The sequence below is a fragment of the Saimiri boliviensis genome, chromosome 8, assembly GCF_048565385.1.
Source record: "Saimiri boliviensis isolate mSaiBol1 chromosome 8, mSaiBol1.pri, whole genome shotgun sequence".
NCBI classification, from domain to species: Eukaryota; Metazoa; Chordata; class Mammalia; order Primates; family Cebidae; genus Saimiri; species Saimiri boliviensis.
In genome coordinates, this window is record NC_133456.1 from 126,998,066 (window position 1) to 127,025,456 (window position 27,391).

General features: G+C 39.3%; 1 protein-coding gene across 37 annotated transcripts in view; it reads left to right on the plus strand.

The window, feature by feature from the left end:
- CREM (cAMP responsive element modulator) overlaps nt 1–27,391 on the plus strand; it is a 119,584-nt gene that overhangs the window by 31,633 nt on the left and 60,560 nt on the right. For 19 of the 37 annotated variants that reach the window (XM_074405277.1, XM_074405287.1, XM_074405282.1 and 16 more), the window contains 2 exons: nt 18,945–19,042; nt 19,191–19,333. The exons of 2 other annotated variants lie outside the window; for them this stretch is intronic. In XM_074405277.1, coding sequence (XP_074261378.1) covers nt 18,945–19,042; nt 19,191–19,333 — 241 coding nt within the window. Of the gene's footprint in view, nt 1–7,983; nt 9,688–16,100; nt 16,248–18,944; nt 19,043–19,190; nt 19,334–27,391 lie in introns of those variants that run through there. 16 more of the 37 variants (XM_074405262.1, XM_074405263.1, XM_074405265.1 and 13 more) reach the window with 2 other exon arrangements.

Consider the following 27,391-nt stretch of genomic DNA (forward strand, 5'->3'; position numbering starts at 1 on the left):
CCGTGCCTCAGCTTCCCGAGTATGGGATTACAGGTGTGCACCACCACAGCTGCCTAATTTTTGTATCTTTAGTAGAGACGGGGTTTCACCCATGTTGGCCAGGCTGGGCTCAAACTCCTGACCCCAGGTGATCCACAAGCCTTGGCCTCCCAAAGTGCTGGGATTACAGGTGTGAGCTACTGCGCCTGGCCCTGTGCTGCGCCTTTATGTAACAGACAAGTGCAGTAGGTTTGTTTACATAAGTATCACCACAGATACATAATCCATTACACAATGATGACTAAGATGTCAATAGACAATAAGAAGTTTTCAGCACCATTAGAACCACCTGAGACCATGGACATACATGTGGTCTATAATTGACTGAAATGTTACGTAGTGCATGACCATATGAAAAAATGTATGGCGGGCACGGTGGCTCATGCTTGTAATCCCAGCACTTTGGGAGGCTGAGACTTACGGATCACCTCGGGTCAGGAGTTTGAGACCAGCCTGGCCAACATGGGTGAAACGCTGTCTCTACTAAAAATACAAAAATCAGCTGGGTGTGGTAGCAGGCACCTGTAATACCAGCTACTCAGGAGGCCGAGGCAGGAGAATTGCTGGAATCTGGGAGGTGGAGATTGCAGTGAGCCGAGATGGTGCCGCTGCACTCCAGCCTGGGTGACAGAGTGTTTGGCTTAAAAAAAGAAAAAAAGTAGCTGGGCATGGTGTTGTGCACCTGTAATCCCAGCTATTCAGGAGGCTGAGGCAGGAGAATCGCTTGAACCCGGGAGGCGGAAGTTGCAGTGAGTCAAGATTGCACCACTGCACTCCAGCCTGGGCAATAGAGCGAGACTGTGTTTCAAAAAAAAAGAAAATGCTCAACATCATTAATCATCAGGGAATTGCAAATCAAATACAATGAGATACCACCTTACTCCTTTAGGCTGGTAATTACCAAAATGACAAAAGATAGCAGGTCTTGGCAAGAATATGAAGAAAAGGGAACACTTAGATACCAATGGCAGGAATGTAAATTAGTATAGCCATTATAGAAAACAGTACGGAGATTCCTCCAGATATTGAACATAGAAGTACCAGATGATGCAGCAATTTCACTACTGGGTGTCTACTCAAAGGAAATGAAAGCAGTGTGTGGAAGAGGTATCTGCACTTCATGTTTATTGCAGCACTATTCACAATGGCCAGGGTGTGGAATCAGCCTAAGTGGTCATCACTGGATGAATGGGTGAAGCAAGTGTGGCATGTATACACGATGGAATACTATTCAACCACGAGAAAGAATGAAATTGTGTCATTTGCAACAAGATGGAGGAACCTGGACGGCATTCTATTAAGTGAATAAGCCAGGCCCACAAGGACACATACTGCGCAATCTCGCTCACTTGTGAAGTCTAATAAGTTCTCACAGAAGTAGAGAGTAGAATGGTGGTTAGCAGAGGTGGGGGTGCTTAGGCAGCGGGAGGATGGGGAAATGTTGGTCTAATGATATATAATTACAGTTAGGAGGAATGAGTTCAAGAGATCCACCATATAGCATGGTGACTGTAGTTAAGGGCCATGTATTGTTGAAAAATGCAGAGATAATTGAATGTTAATAATGTTCTCACCACAGAAACAACTATTTGAGGTAATGCAGTTGTTAATTAGCTAGATTTAACCATTCCACAATGTATATATACTCCAAAAGATCATGTTGTATGTGATAAATGCAATTTTATCTGTCAGTTCAAAACATAGGAACATTTGAAAGGTACGTCTCCAACCTCCACATAATTTCCTTGCCTGGTCTTTCTCTCCTGCTTGTCTCTGCCTATCAGTATGAGATGTCCCTCTTTAGGAAGCTGCTCTCATCTTTTACAAAGAAGGAGTCCAGAATCTAAAATTGTAAACAGGCTGCTTTGGGCAGTACTGAAGCCTGGGCTTCTCAGAGGCCACAGGAGAGGCTAGTTATAGTAAATTTGGTTGAAAAATCAGGAATTATTTTTAACTTTTTCTAACTACCTGTGCTCAGTTTGCCCAGCTGGGAGATTAAACTCTTTCTTAGGACACCAACAAACTATGGCCACCAGGAAGTAAAATCAAATACAAAATAGTAATTAATGGGTGGGGAGCAGTGGCTTATGCCTGTAATCCGAGCAGTTTGGGAGGCTAAGTCAGGAGGATTGCTTGAGCCCAGAAGTTCACCACCAGCTTGGGCAACAAAGTAAGACTCCATCTCTACCAAAAAAAAAATTAGCCAGGAATGGGAACTTGCCTGTAGTACTTACTATCTACTCAGGAGCCTAAGGTGGGAGGATCTCGAGCCCTGGAAGTTGATTGACGCTTCAGTGATTCATGATCATGCCACCGCAGCCCAGCCTGGGTGACCAAGCGGCACCCTGTCCCAAACAACAAAAAACAAAAATAAATTTTGAAAATAGAGAACAAAAATAATAAAGGTGTGCATATTTACTGTTGGCTGTGGTAATATACTGGTTAGGTACCGGCATTTTAAGTCGGTCTCTCAGGTCTTTTATTCTTAGAGCTTTCTTGTTTTGTCTCCAAGGGATCGTTTACTGCTTCATAAAAGAAAGAGAGGCCAAGTGTGATGGCTCATGCTTGTAATCCCCACACTTTGGTAGGCTGAGATGAGGGGATTGAGCACAGGAATTTGAGACCAGCTTGGACGACACAGAGACCTTGTCTCTATGAAAAATTAAAAATTTATGCCAGGCACAGTGGCTCATGCCTGTAATCTGAGCACGTTGGGAGGCTGAAGTGCGCAGAACACCTGAGGTCAGGAGTTTGAGATCAGCCTGGCCAACAACATGGTGAAACCCCATCTCTACTAAAAATACAAAAAAATTAGCCAGGTATGGTGGTGGGCGCTTGTAATAGCTACTTGGGGGGCTGAGCCAGAAGAATCGCTTGAACCTGGGAGGTGGTTGCAGTAAGCCAAGATTGCACCATTGCACTCCAGCCTGGGCTACTAGAGGGAAACTCTTGTCTCCAAAGAAAAAAAAAATTAGTTGAGTGTGGTGGCACACACTTACAGTTCTAGCTACTCAGGAGGCTGAGGTGGGAAGATCGCTTTAGCCTGGGAGATTGAGGCCAGTTATGTGAGCTGACTTTAGCCTGGGTGACATAGCAGAGCCTATCTAAAAAAAAAAAAAAAAAAAAAAAAAGCCCTAATTTATGCATGTGCACTCGATTTGAATTAAATTTAGCTTGTTTACTTAAAAGTAGTGGTGGGAGGTATTTTTCATGCTGTATTTTAATACTAGATTAAAGTTGATATTTTGTGCAGTTTTAAGTATTAAGACTAATCATTTGATCTTTGCTTTCTTTACCTAAAAAAATGGGAAATACTGATTTCATTAAATGAGATGATTTGTGTGAATCACAAGGACATGTGGTCAGTGTACAATAAATGCTATGCTTGCTTTTATCATCATAGTGACCTGTCTTGATCTTAGCAATTAGGCTTTAAGATGAAGTGGTTTGTACTGGTTTAAAACTATGTTGTATTCAGAATCCTCTGTAAAGTAACATAAATCTACTATGCTTAATAGGCCTCCAGAGGGTATAGAGGAGAAAGGCTAATTTTTAATAGTTGTTTTATAAGCAAAATTCCGTTATGGCAGGAGCTTGCTTAAAATTATGTTTTATGCTTCTTAATTTAGCTACTTTAGATTTCTCCTAGATATTTTAGAACATTCCAGGCCACTTTGGGCATAAAAATCTAAAATATAATTTATAACTGTATTATAGATTTCATGGTAAGGCCAAACTGCATTATAGTTTCTTGAAGGAGCTAAACTCCTATACTTTATGTACTCTGACCATTGGACTGGAACTGAAAACAAAGACGCAATTTGGCCTGGCTGTGTTGTATTAGTCTGTTTCGCAGTGCTATGAAGAAATACCTGGCTAGGGCGGTGCTTCCTGCCAGTAATCCGAACACTTTGGGAGGCTAAGGTGGGTGGATTTTTTTAGCTCAGGAGTTTGAAACCAGCCTGGCCAACATGATGAAACACTGTCTCTACAAAAAATACAAAAATTAGCTGGACGTGGTGACACATGCTTGTAATCCCAGCTACTTTGGAGGCTAAGGCAAGAGAATCGCTTGAACCCAGAAGGTGGAGTTTGCACCACTGCACTGCAGCTTGAGCAGCAGAGCGAGGCTCCATCTCAAAAAAAAAAAAAAAAAAAAAAAAAAAAAGAAATACCTGAGGCTGGCTAATGTATAAAGAAAGGAAGTTTGTTTTGGCTCACAGTTCTGCAGGCTGCACAAGAAGTGTGCCACCAGGATCTGCTTCTGGGGAGGCCTCCGGAAGCTTCAAATCATGGCAGCAGGAGAAGGGGGAGCCAAGGTATCACATGGAGAGAGAGGGAGCAAGAGAGAGGGGAGGTGCCACACTTCAACAACCAGCTCTCAGGACTACCAGAGCGAGAACTCACTCATGACCACGGGGCAGCTCCAAGCCATTCGTGAGGGATCTCCCCCATGGCCCAAACACCTTCCATCAGGCCTCACCTCCAACATCGAGGATTACATTTCAGCATGAGATTGTAGGGGACAAGTGTCCGAACTATATCACATGTTTTGTCAAAATGATTCTGATTTTGACATCTGCTTTTATGTAAATCTTTCTTCTTTCCTTGACTCCATTTTGGGGAAGATTTAAAAAAATTTTTTAATCCTTCCAAATCAAAGGGTTTAATATACAGATATGCTATGTAAGCTGTACTTTGTTTACCAAATTATTTGAATAAAACATAGCAATAATAAAATTAACAAAAGTGAGCTTTTGTTGAGTATTTGTTATGTGCCAGGCACTGTTGTGGTTTTTTTTCTTTTCTTTTTTTTTTTTTTGAAACAGAGTTTCACTCTTGTTGCCCAAGTTGGAGTGCAATGGCGCCACCCCAGTTCACTGCAACCTCCGCCTCCCAGGTTCAAGCAATTCTCCTGCCTCAGCCTCCAGAGTAGCTGGGGTTACAGGCATGTGCTACCACACCCAGCTAATTTTTCTATTTTTTGTAGAGGCGGGGTTTCACCTTGTTGGCCAGGCTGATCTCAAACTCCTCGGCAGGAGGCCAACATGGCAGGTTTCACCATGTTGGCCAGGCTGATCCACCCACCTCAGCATCCTAAAGTGCTGAGAATACAGGCATGAGCCACCGTGCCTGACTGCCAGACTCTGTTCTAAGTGCCTTACACACTGACTAAATCTTCACTGACTAGAACAGTACCTGTAGAAAGGTATTGTTTTCATTCCCATTTGCAGTTGAGGAAAGCAAGGTACAGAGAATCTGAGTCACTTGCTTCAGATCACACAGCTAGAAAAGGCAGAGCCAAGATTCGAACCCAGGCAGTGTGGGTTTAGAGTCCATTGACCACTCCACCATTTATCACCTATAATGCACAGGCACTCAAATGTTGAACCAGACAGTTTCAGAGAACGTTACCTAGAAAAATCCATAGTTCATTAGGAGTAATAATAAATATATGCTCTCTGTCTCAATATATAGCTACTGTATAGCAATTTATGTGTGTGTTTATGTGTACTACAGATACATGTATACCATTATTCTGTTACTCCATTATTCAGTGGCAGAGAAGATAGTTTGAAATTAGATCCCAATTCAGCTTCTGACCCTGGATGTGTGAAGTCATAGAAAATTTAAATTTTACTCATTTTGATGCATTAGGAATTGTTTGCATTCCTGCCCTGAGAATTAGGGTACAAATACAATAGCACCAACAGCCATTGTATTTGTACTCTAATTCTCGGGGCAGGAGTATGAGAATCCAGAGCTTTAGAATTATATCTTTTGAGATGATGAGCATCAGTCTCATTGCAATTTAGTAAAATCAATTTAATAAGTGTTTTCTTGGCAAAAAGCCAGTTAATTATATCCGTCAAATTTGGGGCCATAGTTATTACAATGTTTTTATTCTGGGAAAAATATCTAACAGAATTGACCATGATAGCAGTTTTTAAATGCACAGTTCACTGATGTAAAGTATATTCACATTTTTATGAAACAGATCTCCAGAACTTTTTTTATTTTGCAAATCTGGAACTCGGCACCCATTAAACAACTCTCCTTCCCCTCAGCCACCAGCAACCACCATTCTACTTTCTGTTTCTCTGAATTTGACTAGATACCTCCTATAGGTGGAATCATGCAGTATTTTGTCTTTTGGTGACTGACATGTTTAGCATAATGTCCTCAACATTCATTCATTCATTTTGTAGCATATGACAAGACTTTTTTAGGCTGAATAATATTTCATTGTACCACATTGTACCACATTTTGCTTATCATTACTGTTTTTCTAAGGTGGTTTTTGTCAAGTCAGTACTTGTTAGACTTATACCAAGTGATGATAGAAGAAATATGACAACTAGAATAATTCATATGAATTACACATTGACTTCCATAGATACTTCAATAAAGAATTGATTTATGTTAGAAATAAAGTTTAACATGAAAGTTTGGATAAGTGGTTTATAGACATTCATTCTCTGGCTTCTAGCTTTTGGCATGGACATTTCCTGTTCATTACTAGAAATGATCTGTATTACTGTTAAGAGCAGTTTTTTGTTTTTTTTTTTTTTTTTTTGAGACAGAGTGTCACTCTTGTTACCCAGGCTGGAGTGCAATGGCACGATCTCGGCTCACCGCAACCTCCGCCTCTTGGGTTCAAGCAATTCTCCTGCCTCAGCCTCCTGAGTAGCTGGGATTACAGGCACACGCCACCATGCCCAGCTAATGTTTTGTATTTTTAGTAGAGACGGGGTTTCACCACATTGACCAGGATGGTCTCGATCTCTCGACCTCGTGATCCACCCGCCTCGGCCTCCCAAAGTGCTGGGATTACAGGCTTGAGCCACCGCGCCCGGCCTAGAGCAGTTTTAATACTGTTTGCCCTTATGTGAGGTCTGTTGCATAAAAAGCCTTTTTGGGCTTAAGATCTCACTGCAACTTCTTTATGAGTATTTATTATTTTGAAATACATTTGGTTAGCAAATTGTGATTAGTTTCAGTCTTACTGAAACCAAATACAAGGTTGACTTTCAGAGATTCCTTCCAGAGCTAAACGATTTTGACTTCTGTAAAGATCATGTTAATTTTTATAGTACTTTAAAATACATGTTATAATAAGTGAAACATACTTTGTTTAGAATATAAAATGATGCCCCAAATACTATAAATAGGAAATCCAAGATACCATAAGGATTAGCTAGGAAAAAGAGAAGATTAGCTAGAGAATTGTTTTCAAGGGATAAAGAACCCTAATTTTAATTTAACTGCTTACTGGAAGTATTATCAAAATAAGTTCTTTAAACCCTTCTGAATAATTAAGAATGCCTGAATTCCAATATTTGCTTTGATTTCAAGAGGTAAATTTTTTAAAAACAAAATTTTTCCAGCTGAGGAACAACAACAAAAAAACCGCACAGAATTTGACCATTTACATTTACAGTATCAGAAACAATGATTCCTGCTTTTTAATTTAGATTATGGATTTCAGCCTATACTCTCTATACACAAAAGATTTTTGAGGAAACAACATTTCTTTAGAAGATGATAGATAGTAAATATAATAATTGTACTTGGCTAATCTCTTTTTAACAAATATATTCAACAGATATTCTTTCTTTCTTTTTTTTTTTTTTTTTTTTTTTGAGATGGAGTCTGGCCCTGTTGCCCAGGCTGGAGTGCAGTGGCGCGCTCTCGGCTCACTGCAAACTCCCCCTCCGGGGTTCGTGATTCTCCTGCCTCAGCCTTCCAAGTTGCTGGGACTATAGGCATGTGTCACCACAGCCAGCTAATTTTTGTATTTTTAGTAGAGATGGGGTTTCACCACGTTAGCCAGGATGGTCTCGATCTCCTGACGTCATGATCTGCCTGCTGAATTGTCCCAAAGTGCTGGGATTACAGGCATGAGCCACTGCGCCCGGCCCAACGGATATTCTTAAGGTAAAATTTAACTACTTTGATTTTGTAATTTGTTAGCTACACTATCTTAAAAAAAAAAAAAAATCTAGGCCAGGTGCAGTGGCTTATGCCTATCATCTGAGCACTTTGGGAGGCTGGCTGGATCATTTGAGGTCAGGAGTTCGAGACCAGCCTGGTCAATATGGTAAAACCCTGTTTCTACTAAAAATACAAAAAAAAATTATGGCCGGGCGCAGTGGCACATACCAGTAATCCCAGCACTTTGGGAGGCCAAGGTGGGCGGATTACCTGAGGTCAGGAGTTTGAGACCAGCCTGAACAACACAGTGAAACCCTCGTCTCTACTGAAAATAAAAAAATTAGCTGGGTATGGTGTCAGGTACCTGTAATCCCAGTGACTTGGGAGGCTGAGGCAGGAGAATTTCTTGAACCCAGGAGGTGGAGGTTGCAGTGAGCCCAGATTGCACCACTGCACTCCAGTCTGGGCAACAGAACAAGACTCTGTATACATATTTAAAAAAATTAGTTGCGAGGGGTGGTGGCGGGCACCTGTAGTCCCAGCCACTCGGGAGGGTGAGGCAGGAGGATTGCTTAAGCTCAGGAGGTAGAGATTGCAGTGAGTTAAAGACTGTGCCCACTGTACCCCAGTGGGCAACAGAGCTAGACTCTGTCTCAAAATAAAAAACAGAAACAACCACAAAAAATACCTAAATGGGAAGGAAGTCACTCAAGATACCAAAATGAAGACCAACTACATTTTTCATTTTATATCTGTCTTCACTTAGCACAATCAAATACGACTTTTAAAAATTAAAGTGGGCCGGGCGCAGTGGCTGATGCCTGTAATGCCAGCACTTTGGGAGGCTGAGATGGGCGAATCACCTGTGGTCAGGAGTTCGAGACCAGCCTGGCCAAGATGGTGAAACCCTGTCTCTACTAAAAATACAAAAATCAGCCAGGTGTGGTGGTGCATGTAATCCCAGCTACTCAGGAGGGTGAGGCAGGAGAACTGCTTGAACCTGGGAGGCGGAGGTTGCAGTGAGCCAAGATGGTGCCACTGCACTCCAGCCCGGGTGACAGAGCAAGACTGTGTCTCGGAGGAAAAAAAATTAAAGTGGACTATTTTACACCTTTATTCAGGTATTCAATTTACAATATTATTTTTAGCTTTGACATATTTGAAATATTCTTTTAAATGCTTTTTTCCGCCGTAGAACGAACAGACTCTTGAGAATCCTGTCTTAATAGACATCAAGATAGTTTTCAACTTCTTACTTAGCTTGTTAGTTTATTTTTATTGTGGTCCTTAAAGTTAAACTAGGTGGTATAGAGATTTGATTTTTCAGAAGCAGAGTTTATAGAGCAGTTAATAAAACCCTTTATTAACTGTCTTGAATGCAGGCCTGGTAGCTCTGTGACGTGTGCAGCCTTACTATGACATCATAAACCCCATCATGAGGGATCCTAGCTACGGGTTGGAGCTAGTTCATTAGGTGCTAATCAAATGCTGTGTTACAATGCTGTGAGGTTTTCCCAGTTATAAGTGTCATTAGTAGGGCTTTCGTTTAACTGCAAAGCCAAGTAAGGCTGTCAATTGCATCATCTTACCTTATTTCTTCAGATTAAGTACTGTCTATAGTGGGGTTTTTGGTGGATGTGGTGGCATCAGCATAATCTATGTTTCAGGCATCCTATAGAAGAGGATTATTCTTCAGGGGATCTGGAAGAAAAGGTAAATGATATCTGCTACCTTCTACACACTTTTAAAGCCTCATGAAAAGAGGTATAAAAATTATGAAATATAAAATACATCCATTTTATGTTTCAGTTTTTTGAGCAGTTGCCTACTTGGTTATTGGAATCTTGGCATCACTTTTTCCTTCCCTTCATTTAGGCTTTTTGTGCAAATATTCCCTCCTCTGAGAAATTTCTTGCAACAAAGAGCCTCTTTCCATACCACCCCCGGGCCCTGCTTCCTCGCTCTCAAATCCCTTATTCTGCTTTACTGTTCTTTTAAGAATGGAGCACCACCCAAATTATGTATGCGTTTCTTCATCTATTTCTGTCTTCTGATCTGTGAGAGCGACAACTTTTCTCATTCACTGCTGTATTCCCACTTTCTAGAATAGTCCACAACAAGCTCCCAGTGGATATTTGTTCAGCAGATATTAGAGTTAGTTCACAAATATGGTGTGTTTTGGTGAAATTTTTGCTTATAAAAATATCTTAGAATGAACATTTGATGTTTATAAGAAAGATATCTCTATTTTTACCAGTGGTATGCAGATTTTAGTTCAAGTGAACTTTGGGCTTGTCTCCTTGTGTGTCTGTTAGGAAAGACTTTTTAACTAATTCCTTTCTGTTTCCAGAGCTGCTTTAGAGTCCTCCTTACATATTATGAATAAAGTTATTATAATACTTTGTAGATTCCTCCTTTTTAATATTACTCACATCTTTTTTCCGTTTTGTTTTGTTTCTTTTTTGAGATGGAGTCTCATTCTGTTGCCCAGGCTGGAGTGCAGTGGCACAATCTTGGCACACTGCAACCTCTGTTCCTGGGTTCAGGTGATTCTCCTGCCTCAGCCTCCTGAATAGCTGGGATTACAGGCATGTGCCACCACACCTGACTAATTTTTATATTTTTAGTAGAGATGGGGTTTCACCATGTTGGCCAAGCTGCTCTTGAACTCCTGACCTCAAGTCATCCACCTACCTCAGCCTCCCAAAGTGCTAGGATTACAGTGTGAGCCACCGCGCTCAACCTTTTTTTTCATTTTTGAGAGACAGTCTTAGTCACTGAGGCTGAAATGCAGTGGTATAATCTCAGTTCACTGCAGCCTCCACCTTACAGGTTCAAGTGATTCTCCTGCCTCAGCCTCCCTGTTGCTGGGATTACAGGTGCGTGCTACCACACCTAGCCAATTTTTGTAGTTTTAGTAGAGATGGGGCTTCACCATGTTGGCCAGGCTGGTCTCAAACTCCTGACCTGCCCTGGCCTCCCAAAGTGCTAGGCTTACAGGAGTAAGCCACCACAGCCCACCTCAGATCTTTCTTTCTTATCTGGGCTTTAATCCAATAACCAGTCCCCTAATTCTTGTCCTGCTGTGGCCCTGCCATTCTTTAGGCCTAAGCTGCCTAAAACGGAATCTGTCACCTTGCACAAATCAAAAAAGATGCCTCTTTATTTACCTATTTTGTCTTTCAGGATACTGTGCATGTTACTGGGTCATTCCTTGCCCTTGTGCCATCTGTGTACCATACCCTACTTCACAGGCAGCCATGTCCTCAGCTGTAGCCCGACACACTCGGTGTAATAATAGTGCTAAGATGTTGGCACTTAGGTAGGAAGGCATGTGAATTTTTTAAAAAAAATAATAATGGTGGAGGTTACCCTGTTAACGCTACCAGAATAGTTATAAGCTTGATGCTCTTGCTTATAAGTTTTGGCCAAACTACAGACCTTTGTTTGCAAGCACATTGGGAAAAAAAAAAAAGTGGTTTTGGCCAAAGAGAATGTGGAATGGTAGTTCTCCAGATCTAAGGGTTTTCTTTTTTAAAAGGAGACATTTGAATTCCACCTCTCGGTGTGTCCTTTGTGCAGGCTCTCCGTCTTTATTTTAGCAGTTCAGTGAAAAAGTTGTCTCATTAGCTTTTTCCCTGCTCAGAGGTTGGACGTACAGAAGTTTCCCTGTGGTTACAGAATCTGTGTAACTCATCTTCAGAACTGTAGGGATATGGTTTGTGTTAATGGGTACAAGTTCTTTCTCTGCAGCAGCTATTCTTGACTAAGCCTTTTTTTTTTTTTTTTTTTTTTTGAAACAGAGTCTTACTCTGTCATCCAGGCTGGTGGAGTGTGATGGTGTGATGTCAACTCACTGCAACCTCTACCTCCTGGGTTCAAGAAATTCTTATGCCTCAGCTTCCTGAGTAACTGGGATTACAAGTGTGCACCCCTAGCCTGGCTAATCTTTGTATTTTTAGTAGAGACAGGATTTCACCATATTGGCCAGGCTAGTCTTGAACTCCTGACCTCAGGTGATTCACCTGCCTTGGCCTCCCGAAGTGTTGGGATTATAGTCATGAGGATTTAGCCATTTTTGATAGAGCTGTTATCTGATTAAAATTTTGAGAACTGTATTTGAAAGATGGTTAAAGCAACATAAAGCATGATTTATACCTATTAGAGGCCCATGAATCTTTGTTGAATTGTTTTTCTGTTCTCCAGAGTAATCTGATTTCTTTGAAGCTGGGGCATTTCCCCACAAAAAGTGAATGTGGGCACCACCTGCCATCTCAACCCATAGGTCTAGTTTGTGAGAATATTTGTAGGACTCCTGGGTTTCCCCCTTACAGCTTCAAGTTCGTTGTTTTCAGATACCTTATTCTGTGTGTTTAAAGAATAAAACATTGAGAGCCACTGGGTATCTGACAAGGTATCTTTCAGAGCTCCTTAATTCTAAAAAGAAAATTATTTTGATTTGAGAAAATGCAGTAACTTCAAAAATTCCCACCACCCAGCCTTGTGACTACATTTTCAAAAAAGGAAAGGAACAGAGAGGAAAATCAACTCTTCTCTCCTTACTTACCTGTGGGTCGTCCCTGCACATAGTGGTGGGTGGCAGAAGTGGTAGTGGGATGCTGTGCCCTCCAGAGCACTCAGCCCGGAATCTGGCTGTAAAGATCATGTCCCAGTTCCTGAGCTGATGAGATAGAAGCTGGTCAATGAAATCTTCTCTTTGTGTTAATTTTTTTTTCTTTTGCTTTATTTAGTTATAAAGTGTAATTTCTATTTTGCCAATCTCTGGCATATGGACTCTGTCAGGGTTACTGGATGTGTTTATTTTGTCTCTGCTGCTCTATTGGAGCTGAAATCTCAGCCTGTCTGAGCAGTTCTTTAAGCTGAAAGCCAAGTTAAAGGGGCTAGATGAGTGTGGAGCAGCTGTTTTCAAAGTGTGCTCTGCAGAACCCTGGGGGTGACTCTTGAGACTTTCAAGAGGCTTGCTAGGTCGAAACCATTTTCACAGTAATGTTAAGATGTTCTTTTTCTTTTTCTCTGTTTTGATATTTGTAGTGATGGTGTGAAAGCAGTGGTAGTGGGGGAGTGGTGAACTGTTGGTGACTTAAGTGAGTGACACAAACTGTACTGCTGTTCATTGTATTCACTGCCACCCACTTGTCGTTGTTTTAAGTCAGTTTTACTTAAGAATATCTTTGATGAGGCAGTAAAAATTACTAGTCACATTGAATCTTGACTCTGAGTCCATACTGTTTTGATATTCTGTGTCCTGGAGTGGGACAGTTGCAGAAAGCACCCCTGTTGCATACTGAAGGCCCACGGAGTCCTGGAGGAAAAGCACTTGTGTTAATTTGAGTGCCAAGATGAATTCCCTGCCTGTTTTTCAGCAGAACATCATTTTCTTCAGAAGAATGACTAATTGCCAAATGATGGCTATTCAAACTTGAAGACATTTTCTCAAAAGCAAATGAAGTGAGCTTGTCAGTTCAAGGGAACCAACTCATGGCGTTTATCGTCACAAACTTTTAAGCCAAAAATTTGAATTTTGGAAAATCTGTGTCTGCCATTGTGAGCTTCACAGTATTCATAGTTTTCTGATGAAGCTGGTTATGCTTTAATGAAATGTGATTTATGATAGTGTGTGATGAAATGTGTTCACATTTGGAAGATCTGCTGAACTTAGTGAGCCAACATTTTATAAAATCTTGCATGGGTAAAAGATTCATCCAAAGTACAAGACAGATCAGTCTATTTTAATGTAACTGATACAGTCTCAGATTGTACATTGCAATTAACCCTTAAGAGACAACCACTTGTCAAGTTTTTTGGGGTAGTATCAATGAAGAATATCCATGATTTTCTAAAGAAGCTATTATAATATTCCTCCGTTTTTAAATCATGAGTCTGTGTGAGGCCCATATTTTCTTCACATACCAACTAAAGCAACATATTGCAACAGATTCATTGTAGAAGTAGATATGAGAATCTAGCTATTTTCATTAAACCAGACATTAAAATAATTTGTAAAAATATAAAGCAGTGCCAGTCTTCTCATTGTTTTTGAAAATATAATCATTTTCATATAACGTTATTTATGTTAGCATATAATTTATTATTTTAAAATGAGTTACAGAGTATTTTTAAAATTTGTTTTTATTTCCAATATGTTAAATATCAACAGGTCTAACCAGTGATATGCACAGCTGGCTTGTACCAGTGAAAGCCAGTTGTATAATCTTTATCCAGCTTTGTGTTCAATGTGATCCATTGGCAGCTTGAAATCAGCCATAGTAGGAGTATTTATATTACAGAAATCAGCAAATACTACAAGTCAGGGTTCCTCCTTAAGATCTAGTTAAGTGTTTAACAGCCTCTGCTGAATATAAATCACAGAATCACAAGCTCTTTGAGGTCATCAGTAATTTTTAAGAGTGCAAAGTTGCCCTGAGACTGAAATATTTAAGAATTAGTTGTATGGAGAAAGAGTTATCTTTTAGAAATTAGTCACCACAGAGGTGGTTGCCTTCTTATAATTCATACAGAGTTGCCTTTTGTGCTGGAAACATTTGTAGAATAAATCCAATGTTTTAAAATTTGTAGTTGTTAAATCTGCTGGTTCCATCATGGGATAATGTTTTTCTTTTCCCTGGAATCTAAAGTGGACTTAATAGTCTGGGGGTGGGCAAGCTGAATTTTCCCCGTGGGTTACACGTTGGTTGCCTCTGCCCTGGTTTCTCACTATCTGTCCAGCTGTTATCTAGGTTTAGATCAAGGCCTCACTCAGGCTCTGGCATCCACACAAAGCCTTCACTGACTGACTGTTTGGGCCCATACTGATCTCTCTATTCTGTACTCCTGTGGTACTCACGGCCTCTAAAATGGAGCAATCAGTTCTATAATATTTGATGTGCCATTGTTTCTTAGGTGCTGGTTTCATTAATTCTCTTTTCTACTAGTGCACCTAGTACAATGCTGAATACCTAGGGTCTCTTACACGGATAAAGCATGTTTTAACTTTTGGATTGCCAGAGAAGTTTTCCAAGGGAATGATGACATAAATAAATCTTAGTTATTTGTTATAAACCTAGTTTTTAATAATTGTTTTCAGGTTTTAATGTAAGTTGGAAATCATTGGTGTTCCTTAAAGTGAAGTCACATACAAAGGCTTCCTTTAAAATTGTTTTAGATCCTGTGGTTCTGCTCCCACTCATGATAGAAACTGGTGACTTAATTCATTTCCAAGGTCTTTGACTTGAGTAAGTTATAATGAATAGTGAATCTTAGTAAAATGAGGCAAAGTTTCTGAAATTATGCTGGCCTATAGGACAGAGTTGTTTACTAATTAGAAAACCTGGCAGGTTTTGAGTCCAGAGGAGTGGCGGTATCGTGTTTTCTGGTAGGGATCTCTGTTGAAGGAACTCAGGGAAGTAGTGAGGAGATGGTTGTTGTCGCTGATTTCTGCCCAAAGCTAAGTAATAGTTCTGGCCTCTTTGGATGCTTGAGCTGGGAGCGGAAAAGTGTCCAGAGGCCTCACCAGCCTTCAAGGCATGAGCTTTCTCTGGGTCAGAGACACCAAGGAATTGAAAGGTCCTGGAATTTCTTTGGCCTGTGCCTTTTTAGTGATTATGAGGGCATACCAGTGACTGATTTTTATCAGTCTAGAGACAAAGCATCAGCTCACATCTAAGAGTAATACTAGAATATCATGTCACACGTTTAATAAAAATCATTCACCATATTTTAAGTTCTATCTCCAATTTCTCTGAAGAAGTTAGAGAGGGTAGTTTATACTCTGGCATAAGAAAGGCTTCACTGTTAGTAGGCGTGAGGTCGTAGTGAGGTGGTTTAACTGCTTTAGAACTTTGTGGTTGGAACATTCTTAGCCACTCAAGTATGGGCACCAAAAGTAATAAGGAGCATGTGTTCTTTAATAATCTGTCACATCAGAAAATGACTGTTCCAGGACAGTAACCGCCTCCCAATGGTAAGTACCCCAGCTGGTTTGTCATTTCTCTGGAACAGGAAAAAGAAGTAGGCCAGCCATAATAGTGAATGGTATTGCTTAAAAATAAGCAAAAACAATAACAAAAAGGTCCAGCTTTAATCCTCAATGATGATCATTTTTGCAGGTTTCTGTAGCTGGATCAGGCACCGGAAGAGGCTCTCCAGCTGTAACTCTAGTGCAGTTACCTTCGGGCCAAACTGTACATGTCCAGGGAGTAATTCAGACACCACAGCCATCGGTTATTCAGTCACCACAAATACACACTGTTCAGGTTAGCTTCCTTCCTGGGTGATTTGTCTTTGACTTTTTTGAGCCTTTTTTTTTTTTTTCCTCTTTCACTAATTCATTTATCATTTTTCTTTGTGAAGCTTTTATGCTCAAATCTTTCGGTTAGATATTTGGAGGAATCCCTTTTCCTTGCGTAAGGTGCTCTGTGTCCTGCTAGGTATGTAGGTTTCACTTGAGAGCTGCAGCTTTGTTGTCAGCTCTTAATCTGGAGACTGAGGAATTGCCAGATGAGCAGTTCATGTCTTCTTCACGTTGCTGTTCCGTGTTCAGAGTCAGATTTATTTAGCAATGCTCCCCAAAGGTGCTTAAAAATATTTTGAGGATTCCTCAGAGAAGATGTCAATAAACACAGTAATAAACAGATTATAGTGCTGGCCGGGCATGGTGGCTCACGCCTGTAATCCCAGCACTTTGGGAGGCTGAGGTGGGTGGATCATGAGGTCGGGAATTCAAGACCAGCGTGGCTAACATGGCGAAACCCCATCTCTATTTAAAAAAAAAAAAAAAAAAAAAAAAAAAAGATTATAGTACTGATGCTGTTTTCATGGATAGTCACCTTAGTAGGTAGATAGAAATTTATTTTAAATTCAGTATATGTAATTCTTAGTAAGATGATGTTATTGATGTATCCCTCTGAGATTAAACTTTGGCATTTGTAGATAATATTATTATTGTTGCTGTGATCCAGAGATGTATTTTACCCTTAACATTTCTTGAAGGTGAAACATTTTTTCCATCAATAGATGTAAATTATCAAGTATGTATTTTTTAAAGCATACTTATCTTAATTACTGAATTTATTTCTGTTCCTTTTTAAGGTCAGTTTGTTATCCTTTAAATGCTTAAATTATTTGAGACTAATTGATGACAAAAAAAAAATCTGTGAGGAAAATGGAGACACACATATGTAGTGTAGTTCTTTTCCTGTGTGTTCAAGTCGTTTATCACAGAAGGATGAGAGTTGCAACAAGATTCCTGACGTGACATTCACATACATGAAAAGCTTGATTATCTTTGTTGCATGGGTGTCTTCTCCTGTGTTGCCCATAAGTTTAAGAATAATTCTCATCATTGTTTTTTTTTTTTCCTATGATGACCCTTGATTCCAAGAGTTTCTAACTCTTTGTCTGTTACTAATTATAAAACAAGAAAGTTTTTCCAGCTGCTTCTTTGTTTTATGACTATTTCTATTTAGTTTCAACCTGGCTGGTATTGGAAGAAAGTATTGTCTGTTATTATTTATTATTATTATTATTATTTAATAGAGACAGAATTCTCAGTATGTTGCCCAGGTTGGTCTTGAACCCCTGGCCTCAAGTGATCCTCTTGCCTCAGTCTTCCAAATTGCTGGGATTACAGGTGTGAGCCACAGCACCCAGCTGAAAGAAACTATTATCTTATATTCAGGAGACTTTGTTTGGGTTTTGTTAAGTGAATGATTTAATTGTCTTGTGGAGAGAGGTGCTAGTGGATCTTGGTCCTAGAATACTTACTGTTGGATCATGGTCAAGCCACTTAATCTCTCTGCATGAGCTTTAATTTTCACCTTTCTAAAACAGGTAAATTAGTAGCATACCTCACCTAAGGGAGGTGTTACGATTCTATGACACATGTGTGAGAGCCTGCTGTAAAGTCATAAGTATTTGGTGGTGATATATGATTATCTGAGGCAACAACATTTTTTTTTCAGTAAGTTCTGTTCATTGGGTATGTGTGTTCATGTGTGGGGTTCATGAGCAAAGATGCAGTCATATGTGGAGGTCAGTATGTACATACCTCCCATGTGCTTTGGGAAGTGTATGTTCTTGCCTGCATTGTTGATATTTTAATAAGCTCTTTTGATTTTGTCCAAATCAGTTTCCCATGTAATTACAATATGAAGTAAAGTGAGCTTGGTAAACTCTGCTACCCTAGGCCCTCAAAGTATTTAATAATGGACTGAATATATCGAAAACAGTCATATTGTTGAAGAGATTCATTATTTTAGTGTTCTGACTTCTTTAATAATCAAATCGCTGTATCATTACTTGACTTGAAAAATGAAATCATGCTTAAAACTCTTATCTTTCTCTTAAGGAGAAATTCTTTATTTGGATCTTCAAGATCTACTTGCCAGCAAGCCTTAACTTACTGCTTGTAACAGAAATCCTACCTTTCCCCAGACTTGCTTACCGACTTGCTTCTCTGCTTACATATCCTGTCTGTGGGCCTGATGGCTGATGTGAAGACCCAGCTCACACCAGCGCCAGCTGTGAGAGTGTGGGGAGAGCAGTGTCTTCCGGGAACTCTCTTCTGCCTTTGCTCCCCGCTGGCTCCCCACTGGGTCCGTAGGAGCACTTTAAGGTTGAGGAGTTTAGGTCTTAGGTCTTTTACATTTTGTTCTTTTCTGCAGTGCCTCATTTGGCATCCCAACCACTCTTTCCCTTGTATTTCTATAGCATGTATTACCCATATCATTCCTTTCCACACATACTTGTTTTATAACTGAAATGTGTGTCTGTGCTTCCTCTCTTGAGCCAGACCGAGGGCTCCGTTAGTGCAGATTCACTGGGTTCTGTCGCTCGGTTGCTTCCACAGTGCCTGGCTCAGTGCTGCACAGGCAGACTCTTAACCTCCAGTTTTTAAATGAGGGAAAATAGCATATATTTTGTGATGCATTTCAGAAAATCTTGTATTATAGGTAGCAACAATTGCAGAGACAGATGAATCTGCAGAATCAGAAGGTGTAATTGATTCTCATAAACGTAGAGAAATCCTTTCACGAAGACCCTCTTACAGGTAAGTTAACCAGGTTTCCTACTGTAAAGATACTTTTTCCAAAACGGTAGAATAATTATACATGAAATAAATTCTTCCTTTATAGCTTTTCTGTTTTAAGACTCATTCATATATCTTAGTGACTTAACATTGTTAACTTACATTTTAGAAAAATACTGAATGAACTGTCCTCTGATGTGTCTGGTGTTCCCAAGATTGAAGAAGAAAAATCAGAGGAAGAAGGAACACCACCTAACATTGCTACCATGGCAGTACCAACTAGCATATATCAGACTAGCACGGGGCAATACAGTATGTATGCTGCAATGCGATAAGATACAGCGCTAGCTTTAAGTCTTCTCTAGTTCTATTGAAGCAACTCAGGTGTTGGCATTACATTTTTCCATTTTAAAATGCATCATTAGTACCTAAACTGTATCAGAGAATGAAAGTATATGTTTAGAAGTGAGATATTTGTATTGACCATTGTCATATAATTTTGAAAAGTAAAAATTTTAACTACTGAAAATAGAAAATTTTGGGTAAAAATAAAGGCAGAATTTTTTCCTTTTTACGTGTTTATATTAATCTCTAGTAAAACATTGTTTTTGTTGTGTTTATGATGCATGCAAACGTAAATGTCTGTATTTCATTCTTGTTGGCTTTTGTTACCAGCAATTACATATTTTACTTACTAACCTAAGAGTTTTCTAAAGAATGTTTTCAATGTAATTCTGTTTTCACTACTCTCTACTCTGTTAATTTGTGCTACAGTTTTTCCTAAAAGAGAATGGAAAAATGATTTAATTTTTTAAACTGTAGCAATTGGATAGATAATTTTATTTGAAATTTTACGCACCAGAAGCTCTAAATAAACAGATACATTTACATTCAGTCTTGTGCATTTTAATGGACTATTAATTCTGTGCTTTTTGCTCTGATTAAAGCACTAGTTCTTGTCCTAAATCAGGAATGTTTGATACGTAAAAATAGTAGAAAACAAGAGCTAGAAATAAAAGAAAAAGGAGGAGAAAGGATAGGGATATCACATATCCTAAGTAGCTGCTTAGTTACTGGAATAATGTGATATTCCTGTCTTTTCTAAAGTATAAATTGTCCCTGGAAATTGTCCACATCAATTTCCCATGTAATTATAATATGAAGTAAAGCGACTTTTGTAAACTCTGCTACCCTAGGCTCTCGAAGTAAATGACTGAATATATTGACAGCAATCATGTAGTTGAAGACATTCATGATTTTAGTTTTCTGACTTTAAAAAGAGCTACTTAGGTACTGGACTGTATGTGATATTAAATAATATGTTTATCCAAATGATGTATTAAGGTTTTAGATATATTCTTTGCTTTTCCTTTAAAAAGAGTAGCAATACCAAGAAAAAAATCTCAAGTCTTAATTTAAGACCTGGCTACTAACTTAAAGATTAAAGTTGTAATCTTTAATATATGGGAAGACCTTATATAGTCATGATGTTTTTGGAGCTTTTTAGAGTCTTTCTTGAAGCAGTGGTAGATTTGCAGCTGTAAACTATTAAAGACATTCTCTGGTGGTAATTGTCGGGGAACTCCTACCGTGATACCTAGCAGATCTGGGGCATACCGTATTCACAGCTTCTGCTGGGCACCCAGTAGACTTGTCTAAAGTCAGTGTTAGGAAAAGAAAACTCCCCTCATCTGTAAGAAATAGACCTCGAGGTTTACATTGTCATTTTTTAAAATTACTTCTCTCGTTTGCATGCTCTTTTGTCTGGCACACTGGGAATCTCCGGTGGGTTTTAAATCTGAGTATGCCAGCTTATGAGCCTCCAGCGCAGCGCGCAGGTTAGGAGAAGGCTGAGCGCCTCATCCCTCTGCCCCCAGAGGGGCTGGGCAGGGGCTGCTGGGGCATCCTGGCTGGTCAGTGCTGGCCTTGAGCAGCTCCAGCCACTCACCCCAGTGGGCTGTACACATATCATCATGTTCTGCTTGTGTCATGACAGGGAAAAGGTTGGAAGTGACTGCTGAAATGATGCTAAGGCTTCTCAAAGTGTTGGCCACCACTAAGATGCTGTCATATTAACATTTCTCTGGCATATCCTAATGCTACTTAGGACTTCTGATAGGATCAGTGATTCCTTTACATATTAATAGGGAAGCAGATGCTGTAGGGTTAACTTGTCTAGATTATTAGCTGAAGATTTGAAATTGTGAAAACGTATGGGGTGAAGCTGGAGAGGATGTGGGGAAAGAACCATCTTTGTGCCATTTGTCAACTCAGTGATCAGAGCAAGAAGCTTTATTAAATTCACATCTCAGGTTTTAGTCTTTGAAGTGGGAATAATACTAAATTGCTAAATTCTGGGGTTCCTATGAAGACGGAGGAGATAACAGGTAAAAGTCGGGGGAAAAGACATTACTATTGGCACGAAACAGAGAAATTAAGTTGGCTGTGGCAAAGTCTCATTCATGTTCATTGAACTTTCCCTCCAGCCAGCCCCAGTGCCTTCATTCTCTGTGTCCTTGGTGCCTGCTCACATGAGGGGGCTGTCATTAAACCTCGCTCTCTGTGTCTGTGGGGGGATGGGAGGAGCGGAATCAGGAGTTCTGGTTGAGAACTAGAAAACTGCATCTTTAGAAATTAGATATTAGGCCAGGGGTGATGGCTCCCACCTGTAATCCCAGCACTTTGAGAGGTCTGGGCATGAGGGTTGCTTGAGGCCAGGAGTTTGAAACCAGTCTGGGAAATACTAGAGTGAGACCCTGTCTCTACAAAGGAATTTTAAAAATTAGCAGGGTGTGGTGGCACGCGCTCATCCCAGCTACTCAGGAGGCTGAGGCAGGAGGATTGCCTGAGCCCAGGAGGTTGAGACTGCAGTGAGTTATGATTGCACCACTGCACTCCAGCCTGGGCAACAGAGTAAGACTCTGTCTCAAAAAAAAAAAAAAAAAACCACACACACACACACGTATCTGTCTATTTGCCACATAGGAAGTCATGGACTATTTCTTACTTTAGTGTCTTAATTTGAGCCTGTACAGTATGAGCTTAGAAATTATTTTAATGAGAAGTTATAGTTCTGTATGTACAGTCTACAGGTAAAAATTGCCATTTATTGGTTCACACAAAGTGAACATCTTTTGTTAAAAATGCATTTTGGAGACATTTAGTGATAATTACTTAGGTAATTTTTTCATTTAAGAAGTGAATACTAACAACATTTAAACTTTTTAGAAGACAGAGGGTAAACATGTACTTATGCACACAAGTCCATTTTTATTGATCTTATTTCTTATAGAACGACTTAGCAGATATTAATGCTTTAGTGTTGTACCAGAATGCCTAGAAATGGAAAAAATGGCCAGCGTCCTTTGGTTTTTAGAATAGAGGAATTTATTTTCCTAGAATTTCTGGAGATTTTTATTTTTGTCTTCCCTTTCAGCTGGAAATTGTTTTTTTTCAAATACTCTTTTACAACCTTTTGTTATAAAAAAATTTTTTAGGTTTAATTCTTCAGTTTTTATCCATGAATGGCTTTCTCCCAAACTTTGCTTTTATTGCTTTTTTTCAAAGATTAGTATTTTTAATTTGGCATAATGAGTTAGCTAGTATTAAAAAAGAACTAAATGTATATCAAAGTTGAAGAAATAAGGTATATTGAAGTTTTCCCATAAACAAGCAGTTACATTTTTAATAGTTGAAACATATTTGGCAGAAGTTGGCCTTATTATTTTAACTTACTATTATCACAAAAACTAAGGACTGAAAGTTGGAATCAGCTACTCCCTGGGGAATAGGAAAAAGAACGTAAAATAGGATTTCACTATTACAACACCAAGTAAGTGAGCTGTACCTGCAGAATCCTCACTGCAAGTACAGATCTTAGTGGTAGGTTTACTGTGTAACAGTTGAGCGATGCTGGACAAAGAAAGTTTTTTATTTCAGGAGCATATATCCAAGAGATGGCAGGACAGAGAGAGCCCTAGAATTAGCAAAGAGTGGCTGGGCTTGCGCCTGTAATCCCAGCACTTTGGGAGGCTGAGGCAGGTGGATCACAAGGTCAGGAGATCGAGACCATCCTGGCCAACGTGGTGAAACCCCGTCTCTACTAAAATACAAAAAACTAGCCAGGCGTGGTGGTGCGTGCCTGTTGTCCCAGTTACTTGAGAGGCTGAGGCAGGGGACTTGCAAGGTGGAGGTTGCAGTGAGCCACGATCGTGCCACTGCACTGCAGCCTGGCGACAGAGCAAGACTCCGTCTCAATAATAATAATAATAATAATAATAATAAATAATTAACAAAGAATGTTCCTTATTGCATAAGACAGTTAAGATGTGCTTTAAATGAGTGAATTTGTAAAAGCAACTGAGGAAATTAAAATGATTGAAATTTCATAATTCATTAAATTTTCTCTTGAAACAAAGATTTCTTAAATCTCCCATTCTGCTATACCCAACCTCTTCCTGTACCAATTAAAGACTATCACCTAAGACTTCAGTTTTTTTTTCCTTAAATGTCCCTTGTCTCTGCTTGTTCCTACTGTGTTTTACTAGGAATCCTACTAGAGTTTCTATTAACTCATCTTTTTGGAATTCTTATACATGAAAGGTAAGTAGTGGGTCAAGCCTACATGCACCACTTTGAAAAGAAAAATGTGAACTTTGTGAACTGCTTATAAGAATTCAGAATTCTCAGGAGGCTCACAAATAAACACCAATTCCACTTCTTCATAAAGGGAATTGGAACATGATTGTCTTACACATTCGAGAGTTCATCCAGTTGCAGTTCTTATTCTTAATAGTGACGTTGTTTACATTTCTCCGAGGTAACTGTTTCAAAATTGTTTAAGGCACTACTTAATGTAACTCTGCCTTTTAAACTTTAGTGTTGCTATTCTTTTTATAGCATGATTTAGTCTTCCTTCTGCTGTATGCACCTCTTGGCTTTTAAGGTTCAGGTACTGATAGGTACTCTCTTATGGTCACTCTGAATTTAAACATGAGAATTCATTGGAACAAAGGCCTGTCTGCTGTTGTTTTTAAAGTTAACACAGTGAGATTTCATTTATGAATCATTGGACTGCAATTTGGAACAAGAGTGGTTTTAAATATAAACATTTACATGTTTATGTATTTTAATTAGCTCATGGGTGTAAGTTTAGGATTAGAAGTATATAATGTCAGGTGGGTGTGATGGCTCACACCTGTATTCCCAGCACTTTGGGAGGCCGAGGCAGTGGATCACCTGAGGTCAGGAGTTTGAGACCAGCCTGGCCAACGTGGTGAAACCCCGTCTGTACTAAAAATACAAAATTAGCTGGGTGTGGTGGTGCATGCTTGTAATCCCAGCTTCTCAGGAGGCTGAGGCAGGAGAATCACTTGAACCCAGCAAGTGGAGGTTGCATTGAGCTGAGATCACACCATTGCACTTCAGTCTGGGTGAGAAGAGTGAAACTCCGTCTCTAAATAAATAAATAAGAAGTATACAACATCGCCAGGCTTGGTGGTTTGTGCCAGTAGTCCCAGCTACTGAGGGGTCTGAAGCAGAAAGATTGCTTGAGCCTAGCAGTTTAGCTTGGGTAATGTAGCAAGACCCCATCTCTTATATACATAAGTAAAAGCATCAAGTAAAAAGAGAGTTGAGATGAAATTTTATATATTTTCTATTTCCACATTGTCGTGGACTCTTTTCCATTTTCCACCTTTTACATTTTAAAAAAATTTATTTTGTAAATAATTTTTAAACTTTATTTTTGTATTTTTTTGTAGAGACAGAGGTCTTGCCATGTTGCCCAGGCTGGTCTTGAACTCCCGACTCAAGCAGTCCTCCTGCCTTGGCCTTTCAAAGTGCTGGTATTACAGGCATGAGCCACCAGGCTGGGCCCTTTCTGCCCTTAAAAATTCATCTTTCTTGTCTTTGTCCATTACACAGGATCATTTTAAAAAAAATGATCAGCCAGACTTGATGTCTGGGATTTGTTTTGAAATACAGATATGTGTGTGTGTGTGTGTGTGTGTGTGTGTGTGTGTGTATATATATATATATATATATATATATATATATATATACACTTTTTTTTTTTTTTAATCGAGACAGAGCCTGGCTCTGTCTCCTAAGCTGGAGTACAGTGGTGTAATCACAGCTTACTATAGCCTCAGACTCCAGGGTTTAAGTGATCCTCCCACCTTACCCTCCCAAGGACCTGAGACCACAGGCACATGCCATCTGCCCAGCTTCCATATAATTTTTTTAAAAGGCCGGGGGTAGGGGCAGGGTGAGTGGGCAGGGTAAATGGATGACAAAAAATTCTCTCTACTTTTGTGTTTGCCAGAAAATTTCTGTAGGTTCAAAAAAAAAAAAACCATAATTAGCTAAAATAGAAGTATCTAAATTCATTAGTTAATTTCATCTAATTTTTTCTCACTATTGATTTATGTTTACTGAAAGCACATGTTAGGCTATCCTTGATTATTTTGAAACCTAAACAGTTTTCTCCTCAAATCTCTGAATACAAACAGGCCCACATAAAACCTATTTCCAGGATCCTGAGGCATTGGGAAATCTTGTTTATTTTCAAATGAGAGAGAACATTTTCAGTGGGAAGGTCCTCTGTCATTTGATAACAAAATCAAGAGCACCTTTGGTACAAAAAATGAAAATGAGGCTAATGTGCCTGATTTACCAGTAGAAATGTTTTCTCCCTAGCGCCAACGTGTGAGGGGTGTGTGTGTGTGTGTGTGTGTGTGTGTGTGTGTGTGTGTGTTTACCTTTTGTTTTCCACATCTAATTATATAATGACATCACCAGAAAATAAAATGCGAGAAACAGATTCTTGATGTGTCAGCTGTTCATAGTGTGAAAACAAAGTTGTTTTGATCGGAACTATGGGGAAACATTACTGAAAAGAAAGGAAATGAGAAAAGCAAAAAGAAAGAGGAGAAAAAAGAAAGTAAAGATCTTTGTTACCTACCTTTTTAGGGGCTCTTACCTTTAGAGGCAGCTGCTCTCACCTCAGATTAACTCAATCGTTATTTAAAATCTTGATAATTTTATTGGTGTTGAAAAATTAGATTCTGTGATTGGAATTTGAAACCGTACCTCATTTAACTCTCCTAGATTCACAGGTGGCTTAAGTTGTTTATGGTATCATCTGTCATGAGGAAATGATAGCCATTCATTCATTCATTCATTCAGTTTCTTGAATGGCAGCTCTTTTCTAGGCTTTGTACTTTTAACACATTGTGGCTACCCTACCCTTAGGCTGTTCTTTCTCAAGCACTATTTCTGTGACATCAAACGAATTATCAACTGAAAAATACACATTCAAATACATGACAACATACAAAATTTACTCATGTCTAGCCACGAAGGGCCAAGAAATTAGTGTCTCTTGACATTTTCATACTTGTAAGAGTTTAGTTAGATGAGGGCTGAATCCTGAGACCCGTGAAATATTTGGAAAGCCGTCGTTTTAAAGTACCCTGTTTTTAAAATGTGTACAGAAAATACTGCTCTAGATGAGCTGGATGAAGTGCTGTTACATCAGGATGTCTCGGCCTGAGCTCTGCTGACAGTCTGTAACTGACTCTTCAGCTTCTGCCAGCCACATGGGCCTGTCACTGAACTAAAACACTAAGAATGCAGTGTGTGGAAATCTTTTTAAAAACGTCAGTCTGTCTTCCTCTGTAGACGCTGGCACCTTAGGTCAAAGAAGTGAAAATTTGTTACTCGTTCTATAGTTCTGATAGGTTTGTCCTAGCAGGTTATCGCTTAAGTACCTTTTTGCCTAGATGCCGTTAAAACCGTTTGGAAATGACTTGAAAATATCCAGAGTGTATTTTAACACTGCTGTTATGCTATTGTAAGTAATTTACATTGATGTATAGATGTCATGTTATTTTGGTGATGTTTTTAAAATCTTCATTGTAAAGTCTAGTTAGCTAGTTTATATGTGCATTTTTTTTTTAAGCATAGCCTCTGGTACCATTTAATATCTACTGTTTAAAGCATGCAGTTGGAATCTTTATGTTAAAATATGCGGACCTTTCAAATGTTTTGAACAATGCTTATTTGTCTATTAGAGTGAAATTTTGAAATGAAACATTTGATCAGTTATTCTTTGGAAGACTTAAGTCAATTAGTATGTTAACCGTTAAACATGACTGGCAAACGTTAGTATTATATAGGAAATCTACCTCGTATTTGTTGCCATTAGCTGTAGTTATTTGAGGTACTTGATGGAGGTAAATACTGTAGCACATATTACTACAGTTACTTTTTAAGGACCTTTCCAACTTAACTTTTTATATTTCAGGATTCTTCTGACACAGACAAAATGACAGAGGTTACAGTTTTCTAGGCTTCAGCTTTATAACC